Source organism: Lissotriton helveticus, chromosome 10 (genome assembly GCF_964261635.1).
Source record: "Lissotriton helveticus chromosome 10, aLisHel1.1, whole genome shotgun sequence".
Lineage (NCBI taxonomy): Eukaryota > Metazoa > Chordata > Amphibia > Caudata > Salamandridae > Lissotriton > Lissotriton helveticus.
This window is the reverse complement of record NC_136071.1, coordinates 498,076,113-498,101,619: the sequence shown is the minus strand read 5'-3', so window position 1 is coordinate 498,101,619 and position 25,507 is coordinate 498,076,113. Positions and strand designations below refer to the sequence as shown.

The window sequence follows — 25,507 nt, the reverse complement described above, 5'->3', positions numbered from 1 at the left end:
TGCGTATTTTCACATCCCCGTCCTGCCGGCCCACCGGCGTTACCTGCGGTTCACGGTAGGCCACGAGCACTTTCAGTTTATCGTGCTCCCATTCGGCCTTACCAGCGCCCCACGGGTGTTCACGAAAGTGATGGCGGTGGTCGCAGCTCATCTGCGCCGGTTAGGGGTTTCAGTCTTCCCCTACCTCGACGACTGGTTGTTGAAGGCGGGCTCGCCCCAGACTGTCGTCCACCACCTTCAGATGACGGCAGACCTCCTGCACGACCTGGGGTTTTCCATCAATGTGCCGAAATCACACCTGTGTCCCTCTCAAAAGCTCCTTTTCATCGGAGCGGTTCTCGACTCGGCGCAGTTTCGGGTTTATCCTCCGGAACGGCGGGTCCGGGATATTCAGGCTTTGATTCCCATCTTTCAGCCGTTATCCCGGGTCTCTGTCAGGTTGACGCTGCGGCTTCTGGGGCTGATGGCCTCCTGCATCCTTCTGGTGCATCACGCCAGGTGGCGGATGCGGGCTCTGCAGTGGGACCTGAAGTTTCAGTGGGCCCAGCATCAGGGCAACCTCTCCGACCATGTCCTGATCTCGGAGGGCACTGCGAGACAGTTGCAGTGGTGGCTTACGGACCGCGATTGGGTCAGAGGCAGATCCCTCTCCCTTCCCCACCCGGAGCACGTAGTTGTGACGGACGCGTCCCTCCAGGGCTGGGGTGGCCACTTGGGAGAGGCGGAGATCAGAGGCATCTGGTCTCCGGCGGAGTCCCGGCTCCATATCAACATGTTGGAGCTGCGGGCTATTCGCCTAGCACTGAAGGCATTCCTCCCCTTTGTCAACGGGAGTGTAGTGCAGGTGTTCACGGACAACACCACCGCCATGTGGTACTGCAACAAGCAGGGCGGAGTGGGGTCGTGGACCCTTTGCCAGGAGGCTCTGCGCCTCTGGCAATGGCTGGAGCGTCAGGGCGTGACTCTGACGGTTCAACACCTGGCAGGTTCTCTGAACGCCAGGGCGGACGAACTCAGCCGTCGGTGCTCGGTGGATCACGAATGGCGTCTGAACTCGGACGTGGCGAAAGGCCTCTTTCTGCAATGGGGAGAGCCTTGGTTAGATCTATTCGCCACAGAAGAGAACGCGCAATGTCATCAGTTCTGCGCGTTGGAGTTTCCAAGACGGCACTCGCTCGGCGACGCCTTTCGGCGCGAGTGGAGTTGCGGTCTGTTGTACGCCTTTCCGCCTATACCACTTCTGCCCAGAGTGCTGAAGAAGATCAGGTCCGACCGGGCCCAAGTTATCCTTGTGGCTCCGGACTGGGCTCGAAGGTACTGGTATCCCGAGCTACTCAGCATGTCAGTCGGTCCCTCGATCCGCCTGCCCCTTCAGGAGGACCTTCTGTCGCAGCAGCAGGGGACGGTCCTCCACCAGAACCTGTCCAGTCTCCACCTCCATGCTTGGAGATTGAGCGGCGACAGTTGAGGCCATTTGACTTGCCTCCTGAAGTCTGTGATGTGATTCTGGCAGCCAGGCGTCCCTCCACAAAGTCGGTATACGCCTGCCGGTGGAACAGATTTGTGGCATGGTGCACAGCAAAGGCTGTGGATCCCCTTTCTGCCCCTCTCTCTGAGGTTCTCCTCTTTCTTCTCTCTCTTGCCCAGCAGGGCTCTGCTCTGGGCACTATCAAGGGCTACCTTTCTGCCCTTTCCGCCTTCTTAAGGCTACCTGATCAGCCATCTTTGTTCAAGTCCCCTATTGTAACGAGATTCTTGAAGGGCATCACGCACATGTATCCACCTGTTCCGTTCGTGATGCCTCAGTGGGACTTGAATCTGGTTCTGACTTTCTTGATGTGCGCTCCCTTTGAGCCGCTTCATTCCTGTCCTCTCCGTCTCCTCACTTTAAAGACGGCCTTCCTGGTTGCCATCACCTCTGCCAGGAGAGTGAGTGAGCTCCAGGTTCTTTCTGTCAAACCTCCTTTCATGTCCATTCATCCAGACAAGGTGGTTCTGAGAACTAGACCTTCTTTCTTGCCCAAAGTAGTTTCTGCTTTTCACATCGGGCAGTCCATCACCTTGCCCTCCTTCTTCCCGCCTCCGCATCCTTCAAAAGATGAGGAGCGGCTCCATCGTCTGGACCCAAAACGTGCGCTTTCATTTTACATGGATCGCACACGCCAGTTCCGGGTGGATGACCAACTGTTTGTTGGCTACGTGGGTGAGAAGAAGGGAAGGGCGGTACAGAAACGAACCATATCCCGGTGGGTCGTCCTGTGCATCAAAGCGTGCTACTCTTTGGCTCGGAAGGAGCCTCCTGTTGGGCTGAGAGCCCATTCCACTCGGGCCATGGCGGCTACTACTGCTCTGGGCCGGGGAGTCCCTTTGCAGGACATTTGCCAGGCGGCTACGTGGGCCTCGCTGCACACCTTTGCGAGGCACTACTGCCTGGACAGTCAAGTCCGGAGGGATGGCTTCTTTGGCCGTTCAGTCCTCCAGGACTTTCTGGTGTAGGTTTGTATTGGTTCGCAGACCCACCACCGGGGTTGGTATTGCTGGGGTATCTATTCTAAGGTAAGGAATCTAATACTAACCTGTTTCTTTCAGATGAACAAGTTACTTACCTTCGGTAACGATATATCTGTAAGAAACAGTAGTTAGTATTAGATTCCTTACCGCCCCTCCCATCCTCCCCGTTCTGCGAACTGATACCTAGGGTTAAGGACATCCCTTTCAGGGCCCTAGTTTCAAATGGCACCAGTGTTGGTTCTCACATGGCTCTGCGTGTTCTGGCGCGGAAAAGCTGTGTGCAAAGAACTGACGTCAGCGCGCGGAGGCGGCGTCTATATACTCCAGCGACGTCATCACGGCGCCTGACGACGGACGCGGAGCCGCAGGGGACGCCTGCAGACGACGCCTACCGACGCGCAGGGGTACTGCTACGCAAAAGTTTCCGGATCCAGACTGACGCCTGGGGATATTCTAAGGTAAGGAATCTAATACTAACTACTGTTTCTTACAGATATATCGTTACCGAAGGTAAGTAACTTGTTCTTTACCTCTCCAGGTGGTATCACATGAGTTTACTATTCCTTTTCACAACATGCATACCATACTAACTTGCACAACAGCCAAGAAAATGTAGCTTGTACATCAAATACAACGCTTATGACCTCACCTTGGATGTGACAGATGCTATTAAAAATGTAAACATTCTAGATGACATTAAAAGTTGCATTACACTTAATGTTGAAGAAATTATTATGAATGTAGTATTTAGTGATTTATGACTTATTATGATGGTAACTATAAACTGCATTTTTTTTCATCTTGTGAGCACATCCAGACACCTGACTGGATGCAGAGAGTTTATTAGCAATCCCCTTGCGCACCAGTAAGTGGTGTCATGTGGCTATGCTTAGTCCTTCCCTGAAAGTGACACTGGAGCCACATATAATCACTACCCCTGCACACTAAAGTCTGTTCCTTTCTTCTGACGCTTTCAGATACGGAGCTTGTTCCCTCATTTGTCAAAAAAAAAATCTGTCAAGTTTTGCAGTGTTTATCAAGAAAGAGGGAGGAAGATTGATCTCTTGATCAACGGACACCAATTACCACTCAGGGTGGTGGAAGGTCCAGTAACAGCTTGTGTCCGTATTTAGTACAAGGAAAGCAAGAAGGAGATTGCTGTACTGTTCCTATGTAGGAAAAGGGGGAGGGTTTAACTGGCATGACCGGAGGTGTTTGAATGGCACCTTGGGGCATCCATTATGTTGGATGTATTTGCCTCACACACCCCGAAGGATGTCATGCTTCATCATCGGCGTTTGCTCCTCGTCGGGGAGGCGGTGCAATCCCCGACGGGCTCACCTCGAGAGGGGCTCTTTGGCGGAGATCTTTTATCCAACAGCCTTATGGTGAAGTGGGGGTGTGTGGGCAGGACGGTGTGTGATGATGGGATGATTGCTAAAATGTAGCTGGGGGTACCGGAATTCACTTTATTCTGGGGGTCCCCTGGCTGCAATTAAAACGTGGGGCTAGCTTACTAGGTGTCAACAAATTAGGTTGAGTGACACTAGTGAAGACTAGAGGTCATAAGTGGTCGACATGTTTCTCGCAGTGGGTCAAGTTACCCGCGATTCATCAGGACCTTATAACAAGTGAGAGGAGGGGAACATGCTCATGTCATGTATGTGGTGTGTGTTACCTCTGTGGGGTATCCTATGCCTAAACATAGAAAAAGGAACAACACTGATTAGTACATATTGCAATAGTCAATAATGAATATCAAGTCAATGCCAGGAAGTGGAGAATATGTGGCATGCAAGCAATATTGTGAACTATTGAGCACAGCAATTGCATGCCTGAAAACATTGAGTGAGTTGCATGCATGTGCAGGGCACACTCAAAAACTGTGTGAGTAAGGGGGAAGTGGTGTATCAGGGTGATGTTTAAAAACAGTAATTAAAAGAGCAGCAATTAAAGAGGGGTGTAATACCCATTCAGACTCAATTCGTATTATAGGCACCCTTTGACCAAAGTAAGTGCTGTATAACATTGCTTTTGGTGGGAACCAGACAGAGAAACGGACAGAAAATCAGTCAACACGTCACACGCACACACTGATAGATGCAAAGGATGTACTCCCTACTCACCAAAAGGTCAGGGAAAACATGCCACATGAGGGTCGGCGGGATTAGATATCAGGGGCGAACCCATTAGGTGAGGCTAGAGAAAAATAAATAAATAAATAAAGCGGTAGCGCCGCTGTCTCAAAAGCGCTATGGCTATGTTAAGTGTTGGCCTCTTTCAGTAAGTGCTAATGCAAAGTCTGGCCTCGGGATTAGATATCAGGGGCGAGCCCGTTGGGTGGGGCTGGAGAACAAAAAATAAATAAATAAAGCGGTAGCGCCGCTGTCTCGAGCGCTATGGCTATGTTAAGTGTTAGCCTCTTTCAGTAAGTGCTAATGCAAAGTCTATCCTCGTCCCGCTTGCTGAGCTCACTCACCTCAGCATGCCTGTATCCTCGCTGTGTGACCTACCCGTCCCCGCCGAGCTCGAGTAGATGAAGGAGCTCGGCGGTCGGGGTCATTTAAACAAACGCGGCGACCGGCGTGTGTTGCGCGTCATCGCCCAGGGGTAAGGTCATGTGATTACCGCCGTGAGGGTGGCGGCCATTTTGAAATGACCAAGTACTATTGTGGCGCTAATCGAGGATAATATATTGGCTCATGATGTGCATTTAAAAGTGATTGAAACGCCAGAGGAGAGCCGATTTTTCGAAAAATATATGAACAGGTACACAATGCAGAGCTGGTGGGTCCGTATTGTTTATTATGTGTGTACTAAAAGGTGGCTGATTGGTCCTCAACAGGTTAAGATCATGGCGGCCATGATGTAATGGGCAGCTCGCCTTCCTTGGACAAAAGGTGTCTAATGAATTAAATTGCACAAAACCTCCTGAGTTGTAGTTAACACGTAGGGGGACCTTGGAGGATGAGATCATATGTTCTCCTATGGTGTGTTAGGTTACAAGTTACGGTACACTTTAGTCAAGTGTTTGACTAGGGTATATCCGTGGTAGTAGGCTGGTTTAAAGTGAATGCCAGGGAATTTCTTCATTGAGGCCATATTTGTCAGTGGACAATCGATGTACCCATCTCTGCTCCTTACGGAACAGGGCGTTCTTGGGGCAGTTAGGGCTAGATTCTAGTACCACCCATTTCATAGAATCTTCATTGTGGTTGGAGTCCACAAAATGTTTGCACATTTTCGTATGGGTTTTCTTGCAGCGAAAATTGCTGCGGTGTTCGGTAATACGGACTTTAATGGCCCTGGTAGTCATACCGATATATTGCAAGCCACATGGGCAGGTTATCATGTATATGCAATTGGATGTGTTGCAGTTGGTGTGATGTCTGAACTCCCAATTAAAAGTCTCAGAAAGCTGGATGGTTTTGAGTGTCAGGGTGTATTTGCAGACCCCACACATGCCACAGGGGTAGTGGCCCGTCACAGGAGGTAAATGCCATAGGGTTTGTTGGGTTTCTTTTCTAGTCACCTTGGGCCTAGTGCTGATTAGAATGTCCTTTAAGTTCTGGGATCTTTTGAATGCGAATCTCGGTTCTTCTAATACCAAGTCACCTGTGTTCAGAATGCCCCAGTGATGTTTGATCGTATTCCTGATCTGGTTGGAGAGTGGGGTAAAGGTGGTTACGCAGGTGATAGGTTGATTTTCGGCCGGTGCTCTTTCCTGTCGTTCCAGGAGGGCGTCTCGGTTGTTATTCCTGGCCCGTTTTCTAGCTTTAAAGACTTCACTTTTAGGGTAACCTCTATCTAGTAGGTTCCTCGATAGGACTGTGGACTCCTTCTTGTAATCGGTTATAGCACTACAATTGCGTCTAATCTGTAAGAATTGGCCAAAGGGCAGGTTGTTGCGTAAGGCCCTTGGGTGGTGGCTCTTGTAGTGTAGTAGGCTGTTCCGGTCAGTGGGTTTTCTGTACATAGTTGTGCTGATGGACCCTGTTTCCAGTTTTATTGTTAGGTCAAGGAAAGAGATTTCGTTTGGTGAGGAGGCCATGGTGAAGTGTAGGTAAGGGTTATGTTGATTCACCCAAACCAGGAATGCTTCTTGAGTGGCTGTGGAGCCTTTCCATAAAATTATGATGTCATCAATGAAACGTTTCCACAGTTTGATGTTGTCTCTGAAAGGATTCGACTCATGGTGTATATGTGTACCCTCGAAGTCCGCCATGTACAGGCAGGCTACCGAAGGGGCAAAAGTACTGCCCATTGAGGTCCCCTGGGTCTGATGATAGTACTTGCCTCTATACTCGAAATAATTCTCGGTAAGGGCTAGTGTGGCGCATTCCATGACAAAGGTCTGCGGGGTGCTTGAGTTCCAGGTTTCTAAGCTCAGTCTTTCCTCGATAACGTCAAGAGTAGCCCTCTGGGGAATGTTTGTGTAGAGGGCTTCTACGTCAAGGGTCATCAAGAGATGTGCCAGGGATAGGCCTCCTCTTAAACCGGCAGGGTTTAAGACTAGTAAGTATTGTCACAAACCTCTGTGAAAGACCCTCACCAGGCATGTCCCTTTTGTCTCACACCCTCTCACGACTCCAATGCTTGCAAAGACTGGTCGAGGATGAATCTGAAGGAGATTATGCAGTGTCAAGCCAAAATATCTAGTGGAACATCACCAGAAACCCAAAAAAACCTTTCCCAATCAAAGTCAAGAGCGTGGTCCCATTCCGCGGTCGTTCCCACAATAGGTCTTTCCACTCGAGATCTTTGGCTAAGTCAAAAAAGAAGCATAAGAACTTAAACGGGACTCTCTCTCATTCTTCGACTATCATTGCGAGAAGCAGCATGGATGCGAAGGTGCCACCCTGGTCATGGACTCCTACTGGAAAACTGGTTCCCTCAACTTGGTTCTTTAAGTCCAATTTCCGGAAAGATGCCTCAACAGATGAAAGCCTGTATGGTGGCCATGTTGTATCTTGGACACCCTTCTGCCTTCTGGTTTAGTCTGGTGCCCCTTCGGGCCCAGATATCTGTGGAGGTCTCCAGTCAGACTACTTTCTGCCGATCTCTCTCGGACTGTCCATGGCACTCAACCTGGCAGCGGAGTTTGCCCAGCTCTACAGCAGATGCTTGTCCTAACACCAGCAACAGAACCTACATCGGTTCCTCCTACGTCCACATCGGGCCCAACAAGGGAAGAAGAACCTATTACATTTTCTGATCCAATATAGAACCCGACGCAACCTTGGCTGCAGTTCTGCCCTGCTCCAATTTTACCTCCATTGATACAGCCTGTTTATGATTTGGGCAGAATTCTGCCATTGCCTCATCACAGGTATTCACTACACAACCGCTTTGGATCAGACTCTGACTACAGCCAACTAGTGTTGGAAGCTGGGTCTGTACATACTATACCAAAGTAAAGTATAGTGTTCAGAGTCCAGTGCCTCCCCAAAGACTTCGAGGTAAAAGTAGATACCTTACTCTCTATCTGTGGGTAGTGTGGGTGAGCAGTAAGGCATTATCAGAGTGTAGTAATAAGAATCATTGTACACGCGCTGGCAAGAAATGATTTCACACACTCAAAGACTGAACTTCGACCAATTGATATGTCAAAATATTTTTTTATTGAATTTTATTTTTAGAACCAAGCAGGACTTGGTGTACAGAAGTAAAATAGTACTTTTCATGGATGATGCAACTGAATACAGTAGAATGTAGTTGGCTTTGTTACAGCGGCACTAGGGCGGCCGGGTGCAGTACAGCCATAAAGGTTATATGGTCTGGGAGTTTGTCATTACGAATTGTACAGCACCATAATGGCTTTACTGAAATCTGGGTAGTTTGAAATTAAACTTTTCAGCACATTAAACCCACACTTATGCCAGTGTGGGATTTAATGCAAAATGCACTCAGACCAGAGAAGGCCCCTAAGGGCTGCAGCACTTACTGTGCCTTATTGTGCCACCCTTAGAGGCCCTGTACCCTTACTCACACACACTTCTTGATGCAAAACTAAACAGAGTCAACATGGCACAGATCCCGGTGTCATGACACTATACTACCTCTGGTCTTGAAATCAACACATGAGAAGTTGTGATGAATGTGCGTGTTCTCTCAACAGAATTGTGAAACAAATATAACCAATAAGGGGGAATTATCCCTTAAGGACTAGAACCCTCACTCACCCGCAGGTGACATGCTTCATCATATGGGTTCCTCCTCCCAGCAGGAAATCCTAGTCCTGCTGTGGGCTACAACTCCCTCACTGTGAGGGAGGAGCTCAGGGATGTTTTAAATGATCGCTAGTGTACCCGGATGCTAAAATCCAATATGTGAAGGTAGGGTGTAGTGTAGGTGCAGCATTAGAAAGGGGGAACTAAGTTAGGACCTAACTCAATGAACAGTTTTAAATCTAGATTGTTCATCGCACTGCATTTTAATCCTGCCACTGAGAACAATTTAATAAAATAAACATTTTTGTATCTCCCTAGGCAGTTTTAGATCACTATTAGTTCCCCCTTTCTAGCGCTGCACCTACACTACACCCTACCTTCACATATGGGATTTGTTATTACTGAATTCAGTTTGTAATTTGGAGGCATTATTGTAGGAAAGTGCCCTTTTTGCATGGTTGCCCCCACTTTTTGCCGGATGTTTGATGCTCCTTGACTAAGCGTGCCCTGGGTTCCTGCAAATCTGGTACACAGGGCCTGTGTTCTTTCCCTAAAACTGCAACTTGTACCACCAATTGTCACTTCTCTGGCCCAAGTAAGTCCCTTGTAAAAGGTACCAAGGGCACTGTGACCAGGGAAGGCCTCTAAGGGCTGCAGCACATATTGTACCACACACTGCCATTGCAGTCTGTATGTTTTGGTGCAGAGAAAAGGGAAGTCAACATGGCACTCATACCTGTGTGTGATGCCTACAACTCACTTCCTATGGTATAGGTTAAACACCCCTCTAGCTGGGTGCACTATAGCACTGGTGAGGGTAAAGTTGCATGAGCACTTTACCTCTACAGTGTCTAAGTCCATTCTTAGACATTGTAAGTGCAAAAAAGCCATAGAGTATATGGTCTGGGAGTTTGTCATTACGAACTCCTCAGCACCATAATGGCTTTACAGAATTCTAGGAAGTTTGGTGTTAAACTTCTCAGCTCATTTAAACCCTCATTGATGTTTTAGTGCTGTATTAAATGGCAAATGCACTCAGAGGGCATCTTAGAGATGCCCCCTGAAAAACGACCTAACTCTTGTGTTCGAGGCATATGGGCTGCAGATGGTACATTTATGAATAGATCGCCATCTGGTGTTGGGCTCGGATGATTGCACTTTGTTTTTCTTCTGGAGAAGTCTTTGTCGTCATAGGTGACTCCTCCTCTCGGTGTTAGTGCGCATGGGCATCGGCTCCATCCTTAGATTGTTTTTTTCCGCCATCGGGTTCGGATGAGGATCGAAGCGCTCCGGACCGACTTCAACAAAGAAGGTTATAACCGGCGCGTATTCCTTTCCAAATCGACGGTATCGTTATCGAACGCGACTTCACTCCATACCGACGCGGTTCGAAGGACGACGACTACGAGAAACTCGACGTAGTCCAGCCCGGGGTCCATGGAAAGGACTCCATTCAAAAAATGTCCAACGTGTGGTGCTAAGTTCCCACACAAGGACCTACACGAGGTGTGCAACCTCTGCTTGTCCCCTGAACACGAATCCAGGGACTGTGAGGCCTGTGCAGCGTTCTCGTCAAAATCGACGATTAGAAACCGTCGAGCCCGAAGACACGAGGTATCGAGAATGCAGTCACAAGCAATCCCGGAGCTGTTCGAGGACCAGCACCCAGAAGAGGAAGAAGAAGAGGCCGACGAGGCGGGGTCAGAAGCGGACGAGTCCGACGTCGAGGAAATCGACGTCCAACAAACCGTGAGTGACGACGTCCCTTTACCGAAAAACAGACCCAGCACGGTGTCGACCCCGCCCTCGAGCCCGGTCAGACAACCGAAAAAAGTTTCCAACGCCCCGCCTTCGAGCCCGGCAACGAAACAGAAACCGAAACACTCGGTCCCACATCATAGTGGTTCCGGTTCCGATAAACCGACCACATCGACACCGAAGCACCAGGTCAAGGAAAGCTCGAAGTCGAAGCAGTCCATGTCGACACCGAAGCACGCTTCGGCGCCGAAAACACCCCCGACACCGGGGACATCTTCGATACCGAAGAAGTCGGATCCGAACAAAACTTCGGCACCGAAAATACAAATGGACAGTTCAAAGAAAAAACACCTTTCGGAACCGAAAACTGAGGTACCGACACAGGAACACGGAACGGATCCTAAACAAAAGACTTTGTTTATTGACCCAAAGACTGGCAAGGTAGCCACAGAACTACCTAAAAAGAGGAAACATGAACATTTGGACGACAAGGCTCATCCAAAGAAGAGAACAATGGGGACGAATACAACTCCTCCCCCTTCTCCCAAACCTCACACACCATCTTCACCTCTTCCTCACAATAGGCCAGATATCCCTCCCACACGTCCATCTACACCTACAACAGATGGAGAGAGTGACACAGGGGAGGGGGGACACCCTGGGGATGATGAGGACACAATCCCAGAGGAGGCAGACCCATGGGAGGAGTATAATGTGGGATCAGGTAATGATACCGACCTTGAGTCATATCCCTCAAAACCTTCACCTCCTGATGACAATACTGGGTTTGCACAACTCATTACTAGAGCAGCAACATTTCATAAGGTAGACCTACATACAGAACCTCTAGTACAGGACTTCTTATTAGAAACACTACCTACTGCACAAAGAACATCAGGAACACTACCAATGCTAAAGGGCCTTCTCAGTCATACATCAGAGATATTCAAAGACCCAGTGAGGGCTAGGGTATTGAACCCAAGAATTGATAAAAAATATAGGGCAGCTCCAAAAGACCCAATATACATTAAGGGACAAATTCCTCTAGACTCACTAGTGGTCACAAACGCTCGCAAGAGAGCAAACTCTTTATCTACAGGAGAAGCTCCACCTCCTGACAAAGAGTCCAAACTAATAGATGCCTCTGGCAAGAGAGTAGCATCTCAAGCGGCAAACAGTTGGCGCATAGCTAATACGCAAGCACTACTTGCAAGGTATGACAGAGCGCATTATGATGAGTTAGAAACACTCATCAAACATCTCCCTAAAGAACATCAAAAGAAAGCAGATCAACTTATACAAGAAGGGAAGTTAATTACTAACACTTCAATAAAGTGCGCCCTAGACGCGGCAGAAACTGCGGCAAGGTCGACAAACACAAGCATCATGTTAAGGAGACATGCATGGCTCAGAGTATCAGGGTTCAAACAAGAGGTACAAACATCGTTACTGAACCAACCTTTTGATGGGAAAACACTTTTCGGCACAGGGACAGATGAGGCCCTAGAAAAGATGAAAAAGGATACAGAAACGGCTAAATCAATGGGAGCATTGCAACAGCCGACACAAAGAGGTTCCTTTCGTAGATCCACCTATAGAGGAGGATCCAAAAGTACAGGCACAAACCAACAGCAAACCTCTTTTACACCTACATCACCCAGAGGTAATTCTAGAGGTGGATACAGGGGTAACAACAACAAGGGTAGAGGTCGCGGAAACAACAACAACCGCAACTCTCCAACCCCAAAACAGTGACTTCATAGAGCTTCCCCCAGACCATATAACACCGGTAGGGGGACGCCTATCACAGTTCCTACCTGTCTGGGAAAACATCACATCAGACAAGTGGGTAAGACAAATTATCCAACATGGTTATTGCCTAGAACTCACAGCTACCCCACCAAACATCCCCCCCAAACAGCGTCCAATGAAACAAGATCACCTGACACTATTAAAACAGGAAGTAATATCACTGCTAGAAAAGCATGCCATAGAGAAGGTTCCACAGCACCAACAGGGAACAGGAGTATACTCCCTATACTTCCTAATCCCCAAAAAGGACGGGTCTCTAAGGCCAATACTGGACCTAAGACCTCTCAACGCATACATAAATTCGGAACATTTCCACATGGTCACGCTCCAACAAGTACTTCCTTTACTGAAGAAAGGGGTCTTTCTTTCTACACTGGATCTAAAAGAGGCTTACTTTCATATCCCTATTCACAAAGCCCACAGGAAATACCTCAGGTTTGTGGTAGAAGGACAACATTATCAGTTCAAAGTCCTTCCATTTGGTGTCACGACGGCACCAAGGGTGTTCACAAAATGCCTGGCAGTGGTAGCAGCTCACCTAAGAAGACAACAAATTCATGTCTTCCCATACTTGGACGACTGGCTAATAAAAGCCAGGTCGCAAGAGGAGTGTCTGCAACACACACAAAAGACAATTCAGCTACTACACCAGCTAGGGTTCACGGTGAACTACACAAAGTCACACCTACAACCAAACAAGGTTCAACAATATCTGGGGGCTACTATAGACACAGAAAAAGCCAAAGTGTACCCCAACCCAGTCAGGGTCCAAGCAATGCTTACAATCATTCAGAGATTTCAGCCACAACACTCACTAACAGCAAGAGTGTTCATGCAGCTATTAGGCATGATGTCATCCTGCATACTGCTAATACCATATGCAAAACTACAAATGCGTCCGCTACAAGAATGCTTAGCGACACAGTGGAATCAGGCTCAAGGGCAGATTACGGATCTGGTGTTGGTAGACGACCGCACACACCGCTCTCTGAAGTGGTGGAACAGAACAAACATTACCAAGGGGCGGTCGTTCCTAGAGCCAATTCCACAGGTGACAATAACAGCAGACGCATCGCTCACCGGATGGGGAGCACATATGGACAAGTACACAGTACAAGGAAGGTGGAGTGTGCAGGAAAGAACACTACACATCAACTACCTAGAACTACTGGCAGTGTTTCTAGCATTGAAAGCCTTTCAAATACATTTTATCCACAAAGCAGTCCTGATCAGAACAGACAACATGACAGCAATGTATTATATTCAAAAACAGGGGGGGGGCGCACTCTCTCCAATTATCCAGACTAGCGCAGGAAATTTGGAGATGGGCCATTCCTCAAAACATCTATCTGTTAGCCGAACACCTACCAGGAGTTCAAAACCAGATAGCAGACATCTTAAGCAGACAGTCGGAACAAATACACGAATGGGAACTGCACCAACAAATACTGCAGCCATTCTTCCAAAGATGGGGACAACCAGAGATAGACCTCTTTGCCACTCATCAGAACGCATCAGAACGCAAAATGCCAAAGCTTCGCGTCCAGGTACCCACACCACCTGTCGCAGGGCAATGCGTTGTGGATAAATTGGTCCAACAAATTTGCATACGCTTTTCCCCCTCTCCCACTAATCCCATTAGTGGTCAGGAAACTGCAACAACATTCAATGACCATGATACTAGTAGCACCCACGTGGGCAAGACAGCCGTGGTTCACCACGCTCTTGCAACTCTCACAAGTGCCACATCAGAAGCTACGAATTCTACCCATGCACCTTACACAGAACCATGGAGAAATAATGCACCCAGATCCAACTCAGTTGAACTTAGCGATCTGGCTCCTGAAATCCTAGAATTTGGGTACTTAGATCTCCCCCCAAATTGCATGGAAATAATTAAACAAGCGAGACGTCCAACCACCAGAGCATGCTATGCAGCTAAGTGGAAGAGGTTTGCTATACACTGTACTAATAACAATATCAACCCTCTAGACGTATCAACAAGGGAGATTATTTGCTACTTATTACACTTACAGCAATGTAATCTAGCGTACACATCTATCAGAGTACATCTAGCAGCTATAGCAGCATACCTGCAAAACAGGCAGCGCACATCACTGTTCAGAGTACCAGCGATAAAAGCATTCATGGAAGGTCTTAAAAGAGTCATTCCACCAAGATTACCACCTTCCCCAGTCTGGAACCTCAACGTAGTACTCACCAGACTAATGGGGCCACCCTTCGAACCTATGCATAGGTGCGAAATACAATTCCTTACATGGAAGGTGGCATTCCTTATAGCTATTACCTCACTCAGAAGAGTAAGCGAATTACAGGCATTAACAATACAAGAACCATTCCTACAGTTACACCAGAATAAAGTGGTTCTTAGAACAAACCCAAAGTTCTTGCCTAAGGTAATTTCAGCATTCCACATCAATCAGCCAGTGGAATTACCAGTCTTCTTTCCAAAGCCACAGACGGTGGCAGAAAGGGCTCTACATACACTAGATGTTAAAAGAGCCATTTTGTACTACATAGAAAGAACACAAGACTTCAGGAAAACTAAACAACTATTTGTAGCATTTTCCCCAACACATAAGGGCAATCCTATCTCTAAAGCAGGCATCGCAAGATGGATTGTAAGATGTATACAAATATGTTACATTAAAGCAAAGAGAACATTAACTGTTCCTCCTAGAGCTCATTCCACAAGAAAACTAGGAGCATCTATGGCATTCTTAGGGAACATTCCCCTAGATGACATATGTAGAGCAGCAACTTGGTCTACACCACATACATTCACAAAGCACTACTGTGTTGATGTACAGGCTGCACAACAAGCCAGAGTGGGCCAAGCTGTATTAAAAACTCTATTTCAGACAGTTGCGACAGACACTGGTGACCACCGCTAGGGAGGTAACTGCTGTACAATCTATTCATAAATGTACCATCTGCAGCCCATATGCCTCGAACGGAATATGCTACTTACCAGTATGCATCTGTTCTTGGCATAGAGGGCTGCAGAGTGGTACATGCCCTCCCTGCCTCCCCGGAAACCTGTGTCTGTCCCAACATTATCTTATTTAGATACATTTACATGGGCATATCTTTATGTACTATACTACACTACTCCATCTAACCCTACTATGGCAAAACAATCTAAGGATGGAGCCAATGCCCATGCGCACTAACACCGAGAGGAGGAGTCACCTATGACGACAAAGACTTCTCCAGAAGAAAAACAAAGTGCAATCATCCGAGCCCAACACCAGATGGCGATCTATTCATAAATGTACCACTCTGCAGCCCTCTATGCCAAGAACAGATGCATACTGGTAAGTAGCATATTCCTTCCTGGCTGAGTGACTGCTCGCCAGGTGCCACACCCAGACATGCTTCTGGACCCCTGGGCCGAGAGCCTTCATCTCTAGGGGTCATGAAACAAAGCACATCTAGTCAGAGGTGCCAAGCCTCTCTCTACCCCCCCCCCCCCCCCCTCCCCCGATGGGCAGGTTCCACGAGGGGGAAGCGTCAAAGGCTTGGTGCCTTTGTGAGCTGACAGCCATTTGCTACTCCCAGCAATTGTCCCCCATTGGTTTTAACCCCCCACTTTGGGAAAGAGAACCTGTGGGGAAACCAAGATAGAGATGTGCTGGAGGAAGAAGACACCAACTGACTTGGCCCCAGCCCTCCTGGCCTGTCACAAACTCGACCTGCTCCAGCCGAAACCTGGTGAGTCCTGCAGCCAGAAGCCTCCCAGAACCCGGAGTACCTGCCATGCCTTCCCAGCAAAGACTTGTTTCCCATGAGCACCGGACGTGCACATAAACTAGACCCTGGCTCTAGCCAAATCCGCAAGTCTGCACCTGATGCCCACAGCCCGAGTAGCCCAACACCTGACCTGGGATCTGCTGATTCCTGACCTGCCTCCAGACAACGCCCGCAGCCTCATTCTGGAGGGTCTCTTTCCCACACCCCCCAGCGACTGTAGCTGGTAAGGGAACCCAATGCATAAAGACTCAACTGCACCCTACGCCCCACAGCCTTGGGTGGCCCAACTGACGATGTCTAGGCAACCCAACTTCTCCAACTGATGGTTGTCTCCAGTAAGTCTCCTTGACCAAACTTGCAGTGTTTGTTCCGACCAGAGTCCTCCCATTGAAAACAGGATGCCCATTGCCAAATCAACACACAGCACCCGGCACCACTGTTAGTTCAACTTGTGTGCTGACTCTGATCCCCCTTTGCCCAGAACTTAACCCGAGGAGCTTTACTCCCTCAACCCTTGGGGACTCAGTACTCTGCACCCAGCCGCCCTAGTGGCACTGAGGGCGGGCGCTCTTGGAGTGCATCTTTCTAACCCCAGAAACACAACCCTCTAGACCAATTGCTTACCTGCAAACCGATAACCACATTTTCCTCCATATGATTTCATTGACTGTTTTCCTTTGAAAAAGTTTCAAGTGTTGTATTTGTATAGAACCCTAAGGAACTGTGTTTTACTGCAAGTGTTTTACTTACCTTTGTCTAGGATATGTCCCAGTGTGATATCTAGGCATACCACACTGAGTAGAAAAAGTAATCTAAAAATTAATCACAAAGTAATTACAAGTATCAACTGTCTTTAAATATTTTTACTACCCTGTAACAGTCAATCTTATCCAGCTTGCATATTCTGATTAAGCCTGTTTTGAAAATACAATTTTACTTACCTGTACCAAGTCCTGCTTGGTTATAAAAACAAAATACAATTGAAGACTTTATTTTAAACAAACAATTGGTTTGAGTTCAGTCTTTGATCTTTGAGTTGGACATTTCTTGCCTGAGTGTGTGCAATAAAGGCTTAACACTAACCTCTGATAAAGCCTTACTGCTCGCCCACACTACCACAAATAGAGAGTAAGGTATTATCTACTTTTACCTCTGTAAGCCTTTGGGCAGCCATTGGACTCTCCACACTATACCGTACTTTGCTATAGTATATACTCATTCGAGGTTCTCAGCAAGTATCCTTTTACATTAGGACTTGAACCAAATGTGATGGCTTTCTTTTTCTGCTAAATATCTTTGTATTCTTTATCCATGGATAGGATGATATTGTGAATTGAAGAAATGTATTGCCTTTTATCTTATCGTGATGCTTCCTATGAATTGATAATATGAAAGCTGTTAGACCAGTGATAGTCTTGGTCCTCTTTCGATGTCTTGCTTAACACAGTTGGTGATCTTCCTATTTTCTGTAGCTCACCCATGGCCCAGTCATCTGGCTGAATGCACTGGCTTCACTTTAGAAGAATTGACTCCGTGTGTGCTGAGTGTCCATAAAAAATGGTAAGCCTCGAACAATTATTGCCGATTTTCAAGACTTGAACATGAAGGACAAAGTCTTTAAAGACTGCCAAAGAATGTTGGAGATTTAGTATTCAAGAATTCTACTCTTTTCCTATCTTTGAAGACCTAGCCTGGGAAACTGCCTCCAGGTTTAGAGAAATGAGGGTTCTCATACCAGGATTCAAAGTTGTTTCTATTCCAGTATTCTCAAAGGCATAGCATCCCTAAAGATTAACGGACCAGGCTTTATCTTTTCTGATCCCAAAAGGGCACGACAATCCTTGGACGATAGATATTAGTTCTGTTAAGAAACTCAAGCTGTCTTGAACTTGGAACATTAGCAATTTACTTTCCCAGCTTTCGAGTCTTTTCCACTTTTTCTGAGGGGTCTTATACATGGGGTGTAGAGGGGAGAGGCCCACTCACAAGCATTGCCAACATGTCAGGTTTGACATCCAAACGTGGCTGAGACTCTACACTCTGTTAATACTGAACCATGGTGTTGTAGGAGACCAAGAGAGGAGGGTTGGTGGGTAAAGGAGGAAGAGAGGGGCAATGTTGGGCTAAAAATAAGAAAATAGGAGCAGCAAAAGTTAATGAAAAATTCAACGTAAGGGAAATGGTTAAAATTCTGTCCTGGAATATAAATGACATTAAAAAAGGAAGAAAAAAGCCAAAGTATGTTCTGAAGCCTTACAGCGGAAACACCTTACTAAATTGGAGGCTCCATTTTCTAATGTATTGAAGTGCTGCAAAGGCTATACTATGCCAAGAATCTATGATCTAACTAGTGCTGCATATTATTCGGGGAAGAGAGGGATCTCTGTAATATTTAACTTTTAAATTATAAACTCTAAGGCATACGCTGCTGACAGATGGGCAATAGTGGAGATAAGCAATCTTGAAAATAGAGATCGTGTTTTTCTAGTCTTTGATAAATTCATGCTGGGACTGAGCAGCTAAAACGTTCCCATTATTATTGTGGGTGGTTTTAATTGTATATACTAAAGTCCTCAATTGAACTACGAATGCTGCATATACAGGACGAAGAATACCAAAGTTAGCATTGTTAATATGATAGATGTGGACATTTAGTCGATGTGTGGAGGGGTATCAATCCTAATGCATAGGGGGATACTTTTTTCTCGTAACCTCCTTGGCAATATTTCAGAATTGATGTTTGTCTAGCGCACTGATTGCCTCATCTCGCCAAATTCAGTAAATCTCAACTTTGATCATTCTGCAATAGAATTAATATGGGAGTATAATGGAGTTGATAACACTAAACCATATCCATACTGCTCTCCCAAATATATACTAGAACTGAATGATTACCTCCAGTATGGGCAAACGCAAATTGCTAACTTCATTCAAATCCACTGAGGATCAGATAAAAACATCTGTAGTATGGGACACCATGAAAGCTTACAGGGCATAACTCAGTGTTCGAGGCATATGAGCTGCAGATTACACACTGTGCATAGATGGCCACCTAGTGTTGGGCCTGATGTTTGCAGTTTGTTTGTTATAGAAAAGTCTTTGGAAGTCACAGGATAACTCCTCATTTGGATCATACTGCGCATGGGGATCGGCTCCATCCCCAGATTGTTTTTTTCCGCCACCGTGCTCAGATGTGTTTCCAGCGCTCCGTGTTGGAACCGATTTCCTTTGACGCGCAATCCTCATCAGCTTCCCGAATTTAGTTTTGAATGCGTTTCTAGTCGACGCTACTCTTCAACATCGAAGATTTCAATTCCGGTCGTCGGCGACTGCCTTCGGGCTTAACTAGGCCTCGACTCGTCGACGACGGCCTTCGGGCTTAACTAGGCCTCGACTTCAGCTCATGGAAAGGACGCCATTTAAAAAGTGTCCTCAATATGGGTAGAAGTTTCCCCACACCGACCTTCATGAGGTGTATAACCTCTCCCCGGAGCACGATGCCAGTGAATGTTCCGCTTGTGTCTGCTTCCTCTCCAAGAAGACGATCCGGGACCGAAGAGCTAGGAGAACAATGGCTCGATCTACAGCTCCGATTCTAGGCGACATCTTCGCAGAGGGCTTCGACGTCCCAGAACAACATGGAATCGACAGCAACTCCGAGGCAGAAGATTCCGAAGTCGAGGACATTACTCCAGCACAGCGGGTCGTAAGTAAGACAGTCGACTCCGACCCTTCCTCGACACACCCAAAGAAGGCTCCGGTCACGCCCTTGGGGTCGGGTGCACACCGAGACACTGCTTCTACTGCCCCACCTTCGGGCCCGTCTAAGAAGCTAGCTAAGCCTTCCGGAGCACGAGGCCAGAGACTATTCCGCTTGTGCCTGCTTCCGCTCCAAGAAGACTATATGGGACCGAAGAGCTAGGAGAACAATGGCTCGATCTTCAGCTCCGATTCCAGACGACATCTTCGCAGAGGGATTCGACGTCCCAGAACAACATGGATTCGACAGCAACTCCGAGGCAGAAGATTCTGAAGTCGAGGACATCACTCCAGCTAAGCGGGTCGTAAGTAAGCCAGTCGACTCCGACCCTTCCTCGACACACCCAAAGAAGGCTCCGGTCACGCCCTCTGGGTCGGGTGCACACCGAGACACTGCTTCTACTGCCCCACCTTCGGGCCCGTCTAAGAAGCTAGCTAAGCCTTCCGGCGACTCAGGCTCGAGTCTGCCTCCCCACAGTGCCAGCGCCCACCTACCGGCACCGAAAAAACCAACATCACCTCCCACGCCGGCATCAAAACAATCGGCGTCGAAGCATACCGCTAGTCCCTCAGCACCGAAACCCAGGTCGGAACCAAGCAAACAAGCTTCGGATTCAAAAAGACCACCGGAACCGAAAAAAACATCGGATCCGAAAAATGCACCTTAACAGAGAAAACCATCGGAGCCGAAAAACACTCCTGCTTCTCCTGTTGAAGACATTGCCAAAAAACCAAAAGAAGCTACTTCGGTGCCGTAACCTCCTTCCGCACCACAAGATCGGCCTCCTGCAGAGGACTTATTTCACCAGACCCTGCACAAAAGACTCTGGTTAAAGATCCTATCACTGGTCGATTAACTCTAAGTTAAAAAAAAACGACCACTAGATACACCTGCACCTCATCCAAAAAAGGACATGGCTACCTCTCCTCTAAGAGTTCCTTCCCCATTTCCCCCACCTATGCCATCACCACCTGTGCCCCTACCACAACATTCCCCTACATCATCTATCATACCAGATGACAACAGGGATGATAGTTCTGATATAGGGGGTAATCCAGATGATCCATCTATTTCTCCAGGCTCACCTGACCCATGGGATGATTATAACATCCCAAATGTCCCTCAGGACGACATATACCCCTCTAGGCCTTCCCCACCAGAAGACACTATGGGCTTCAATCAATTAGTACACAGAGCTGCGCAGTATCATGGGGTGGACATGCATACAGACCCTGTAGATGAAGATTTCCTAATGGATACCTTTGATAATGCACAAAGGTCCTCATCCATTTTACCTATGCTTAAAGGAGTGATTAAGCATGCTCCTGAATTCTTTAAAGACCCTGTTAGAACTTGGGTCATAAACCCACGAATAGAGCAATATAAAGCTGCCCCTTCAGACCCAGCATGTATTAAAGGCCCAGTACCACTAGACTCGCTTGTGGTTTCCAATGCAAGCAAAAAAGCAAATTCACAAACATCAGGTGAATCTCCCCCACCAGATAGTCGAAGCTCCTTGACGGATCAGGTAAAAGAACTGCGTCTCAAGCAGCAAACATGTGGCTTATTGCCAATACACAAGCATTAGCAAGATATGACAGGGCACATTATGATGAATTAGAATTGTTAATGCAGCATCTCCCTGATAAGTACAAAGATAGAACAAATGAGCTTATCCAAGAAGGGAATAATATTACAAACACCTCCATTCGTTGTGCACTTGATGCAGCAGACACTGCCTCCAGAGCAGTTAACACCAGTGTTTTGTTGCGTAAACATACCTGGCTACGCATATCAGGGTTCAAACCTGAAGTCCAAAGTGCTCTACTTAACCAACCCTTCGATGAGCAACACTTATTCGGACCCAACGTAGACGTATCCCTTGAAAAAATGAAAAAGAATACAGATACGGCCAAATCTATGGGAGCCCTGCAGTCGCAGGCTCCCAGGCGTTCATTTCGCCGCTCATCTTACAGAGGAGCCACCAGGAGATACTCTTCAGACACACCTTCTTCCTCGTACAAAGCTCCCACACAATCCACCTTTAGTAGGGGCTACCAAAGGGGTGGTTACAGACGTAAACCCCCCGCTCTGCATCTACCCCTGCCCAATAACTTCTCTCCCCTTCCCCCGCCTCATTCCACTTCTGTCGGGGGAAGACTACAACAACACTTACCAGCCTGGGAAAACATCACATCAGACAGGTGGGTGCTTCAAATAATTTTATCTGAAAGAGACACGTTAGTGATAGATTCCTTACCTTAGAATATCCCCAGGCGTCCGACTGGATCCGGAAATTTTTGCGTAGCAGTACCCTTGCGTGTCGGTAGGCGTCTCCGCGTCCGTCGTGGGCGCCGTGATGACGTCGTCGGAGTACTTAGACGCCGCCTCCGTGTGCTGACGTCAGTTCTTCTTTTTTCCGCTCCAGCAGCGCAGATGCGGAAAAAGTGGTACATTAGTCATGTTTTGACTAAACTTTTTACGATCCCTTTTGATCTTTTCTTCGAGTCTTCGACTCCGAGCGGTGCCGGTAGGGATGCCAGGTTTTAAGCCTTGTGAGGATTGCGACCGACTGATGTTGGTCACGGACCCTCACCGTCGGTGTCTCGGCGTCGATCATGACGACAAGACCTGCTCCGACTGCCGGGCCCTGACCTCGAAAGCTAGGCGGGAGCGGTCCCGCAAGCGTCTCGAGCTCCGGCAGCGGAGCCACCATAGCTCCGGGAGTCAACATCACTCCTCAGGGTCGAAGTCGTCGGGTAAGCACAAGAAGTCGAAGAGACTTCATCGCTCTGCCGACTCCCCCCGAAGCTCACGCGAAGCGGCCGGGTGTTCAGGTGACACCGCCCACGCGGCTCCGTCGGAGTCGCGGGCGTCGCATCCGGCTCCACATCCTCCGGTCCCTGGGCCACGCGCGACGCCGGAAGAGATCGAGCGGTTCCTCATGGCCATGAGGTCCCTCACTCCTCCGACGGGCTCCGCGGCGCCTTCGGGCCCAGCGGACCCGTCTGGGGGCGCTAGCGGGTCGGGGGCTTCGACGCCGCCGGCGCCTTCGGGCCCCACTGGATCCGCTTCTGGATCCGGGTCGTCGCCGGTTGACCTAACGACCTCACCGGTGCCGGCCCCTCAGGTGTCACCTCCGGCGCAGTCTTTGGGCGGCGTCATCCCCGATGCCTCCCTCGATCTGGTTCCGCTCTCTATGCCGTTTGGAGAGTTCATCTTCCATGAGCCGGCCCCATCATTTGACACCCCTGAATACCAGGAGATAGGTGATGAGGAGTATTGGGAGGGGTCTGAGGACCCTTTGACACGGGAGTGTCAGTCCCAGGAGGACTGGACAGGTGGACTTGGGGATGCAAGTGGTCTGGACACCTCGTCGGACACTGGTTTTGTCTCACCTCCTACCGTGGCTACGGAGGAGGGGGCAACCTACAGTGTGGTGCTGACGCGGGCGGCCAAGGCCTTGGGCCTTGAACCCCCGTCGCGGCCGTGAGGACTAACCTCCTCACTGAGGTCCTTAAACCGCAGTCAAGCTCGGCTGAGCCTCTGCTGCCGTTTAATGAGGCCTTGACTGACGTTCTTTTGGGCACTTGGTTCAGGCCCGCTACAGGTTCGCCTGTAGATAGGAACGTGGCCAGACGCCCCTGCCCGGCCCCGTGCGACCCTTGTTTTCTGTCCACCCTGGTGATCCAGGCCTCCAATTCCCAGACCGCATTCCCGTCGGCTCCGCCTGACAGGGAATCCAAGAGGTATGAGCAATACGGCAACAAGGTATTCTCCTCCCTGAGTCTGGGACTGTGGTCTTCCAACACCGCATGCCTCTTGGGCCGCTACACCCACTCTCTGTGGGATACGGTCGCGGACATGCTGCCAGAATGCTTGTTGGAGGTACGGGCTAAACTCGGCCAAGCCCTTGTGGAGGGCCGAGATGCAGCGCGGTATTCTATCCGGTGTGGGCTGGATACCACTGACTCACTGGGCAGAGCGATGGCAACGACGGTGGCGATTCGTCGCCACGCCTGGCTGAGGTCAGCCAACTTCTCGGCCGATGTCCAGAATACACTCATGGACATGCCGTTTGATGGCCGTCGCCTGTTTGGCGACAAGGCAGACCATGCGCTTGAGCGCTTTAAGGACTCCAGGGCTACGGCTAGGTCCTTGGGCCTCTCAGCCCCGCGCCAGCAAACTGGTGCCTTGCGCTCCTTTCGTGGCCACGGAAGGGGCGCCCCCACACGTGCTGCCAGCCATGCCCTGCAGACTAACATCCAACGCGGTGGCGGCCGTGGAAACTGCCGTACAGGCGGTCGGGGACAACGGCGAGGCCAGTCCACACCTTCCCCCGCAGCATCCGCCTCAAAACCCTCCTAGTCCGTGCTTTCAGGCCCATGTGACGCCAGTGGGGGGGCAGGGTTCGCCATCACCTCCTCCACTGGTGCACTGTCACGTCGGACAGGTGGGTGCTGCAAATTGTCCGAAGGGGCTACTCCCTCCCCTTCCGTCGACTCCTCCAGCCATGCCACCGCAATACCACCGCGTGTCGGGGGATCAGTTGCAACTTCTGCAGGAGGAAGTTACGGCCCTCTTGGCCAAGGGGGCCATTGAGCGCGTTCCTGGGCCAGAAGTAGGGTGTGGTTGTAACTCCCACTACTTTCTGGTACCCAAGAAGGGCAAAGGGGGCCTACGCCCTATCTTGGACCTACGGAATGTCAACGGCTTCCTCCGGAAGGAGAAGTTCAAAATGCTGACACTAGCTCAGGTCCTAGCTGCCCTGGACCCAGAAGACTGGATGGTAGCGTTGGACTTGCAGGGCGCTTATTTCCACATCCCCGTCCTGCCGATCCACCGGCGCTACCTGCGGTTCACGGTTGGCCACGAGCACTTTCAGTTTACCGTGCTCCCCTTCGGCCTTACCAGCGCCCCACGGGTGTTCACAAAGGTGATGGCGGTGGTCGCAGCTCATCTGCGCAGGTTAGGGGTTTGTCTTCCCCCTACCTCGACGACTGGTTGTTGAAGGCGGGCTCGCCCCAGACAGTCGTCAGCCACCTCCAGACGACGGCAGACCTCCTGCACCAGCTGGGGTTCTCCATCAATGTGCCGAAGTCACACCTGTGCCCCTCTCAGAAGCTCCTCTTCATCGGAGCGGTTCTCGACTCGGCGCAGTTTCGGGTTTATCCACCCGAACAGGAGGTTCGGGATATTCAGGCTCAGATTCCACTCTTTCAGCCTTTATCCCGGGTATCGGTCAGGTTGACGCTGCGGCTTCTGGGGCTGATGGCCTCCTGCATCTTTCTGGTGCATCACGCCCGGTGGCGGATGCGGGCTCTGCGGTGAGACCTGAAGTTTCAGTGGGCCCAGCATCAGGGCAACCTCTCTGACCATGTCCTGATCTCGGAGGGCACTGCGAGACAGCTGCAGTGGTGGCTCATGGACCGTGATAGGGTCAGCGGCAGATCCCTCTCCCTTTCCCAACCGGAGCATGTAGTTGTGACGGACACGTCCCTCCAGGGCTGGGGAGGCCGCATGGGAGAGGCGGAGATCAGAGGCCTCTGGTCTCCAGCGGAGTCCCGGCTCCATATCAACCTTTTGGAGCTGCGGGCGATTAGTCTAGCACTGAAGGCATTCCTCCCCTCTGTCCGGTGGGAGTGTAGTGAAGGTGTTCACGGACAACACCACCGCCATGTGGTAATGCAACAAACAGGGCAGGGTGGGGTCGTGGACCCTT

At 49.3% G+C, this 25,507-nt stretch overlaps 1 protein-coding gene across 1 annotated transcript in view; it reads left to right on the top strand.

Annotated features, from left to right (window-relative positions):
• CCNF (cyclin F) overlaps window positions 1–25,507 on the top strand; it is a 145,906-nt gene that overhangs the window by 82,415 nt on the left and 37,984 nt on the right. Inside the window, exon 13 of the mRNA XM_078663006.1 lies at window positions 17,498–17,585. Within this exon, the coding sequence (XP_078519132.1) occupies window positions 17,498–17,585 (88 nt within the window). The remainder of the gene's footprint in view (window positions 1–17,497; window positions 17,586–25,507) is intronic.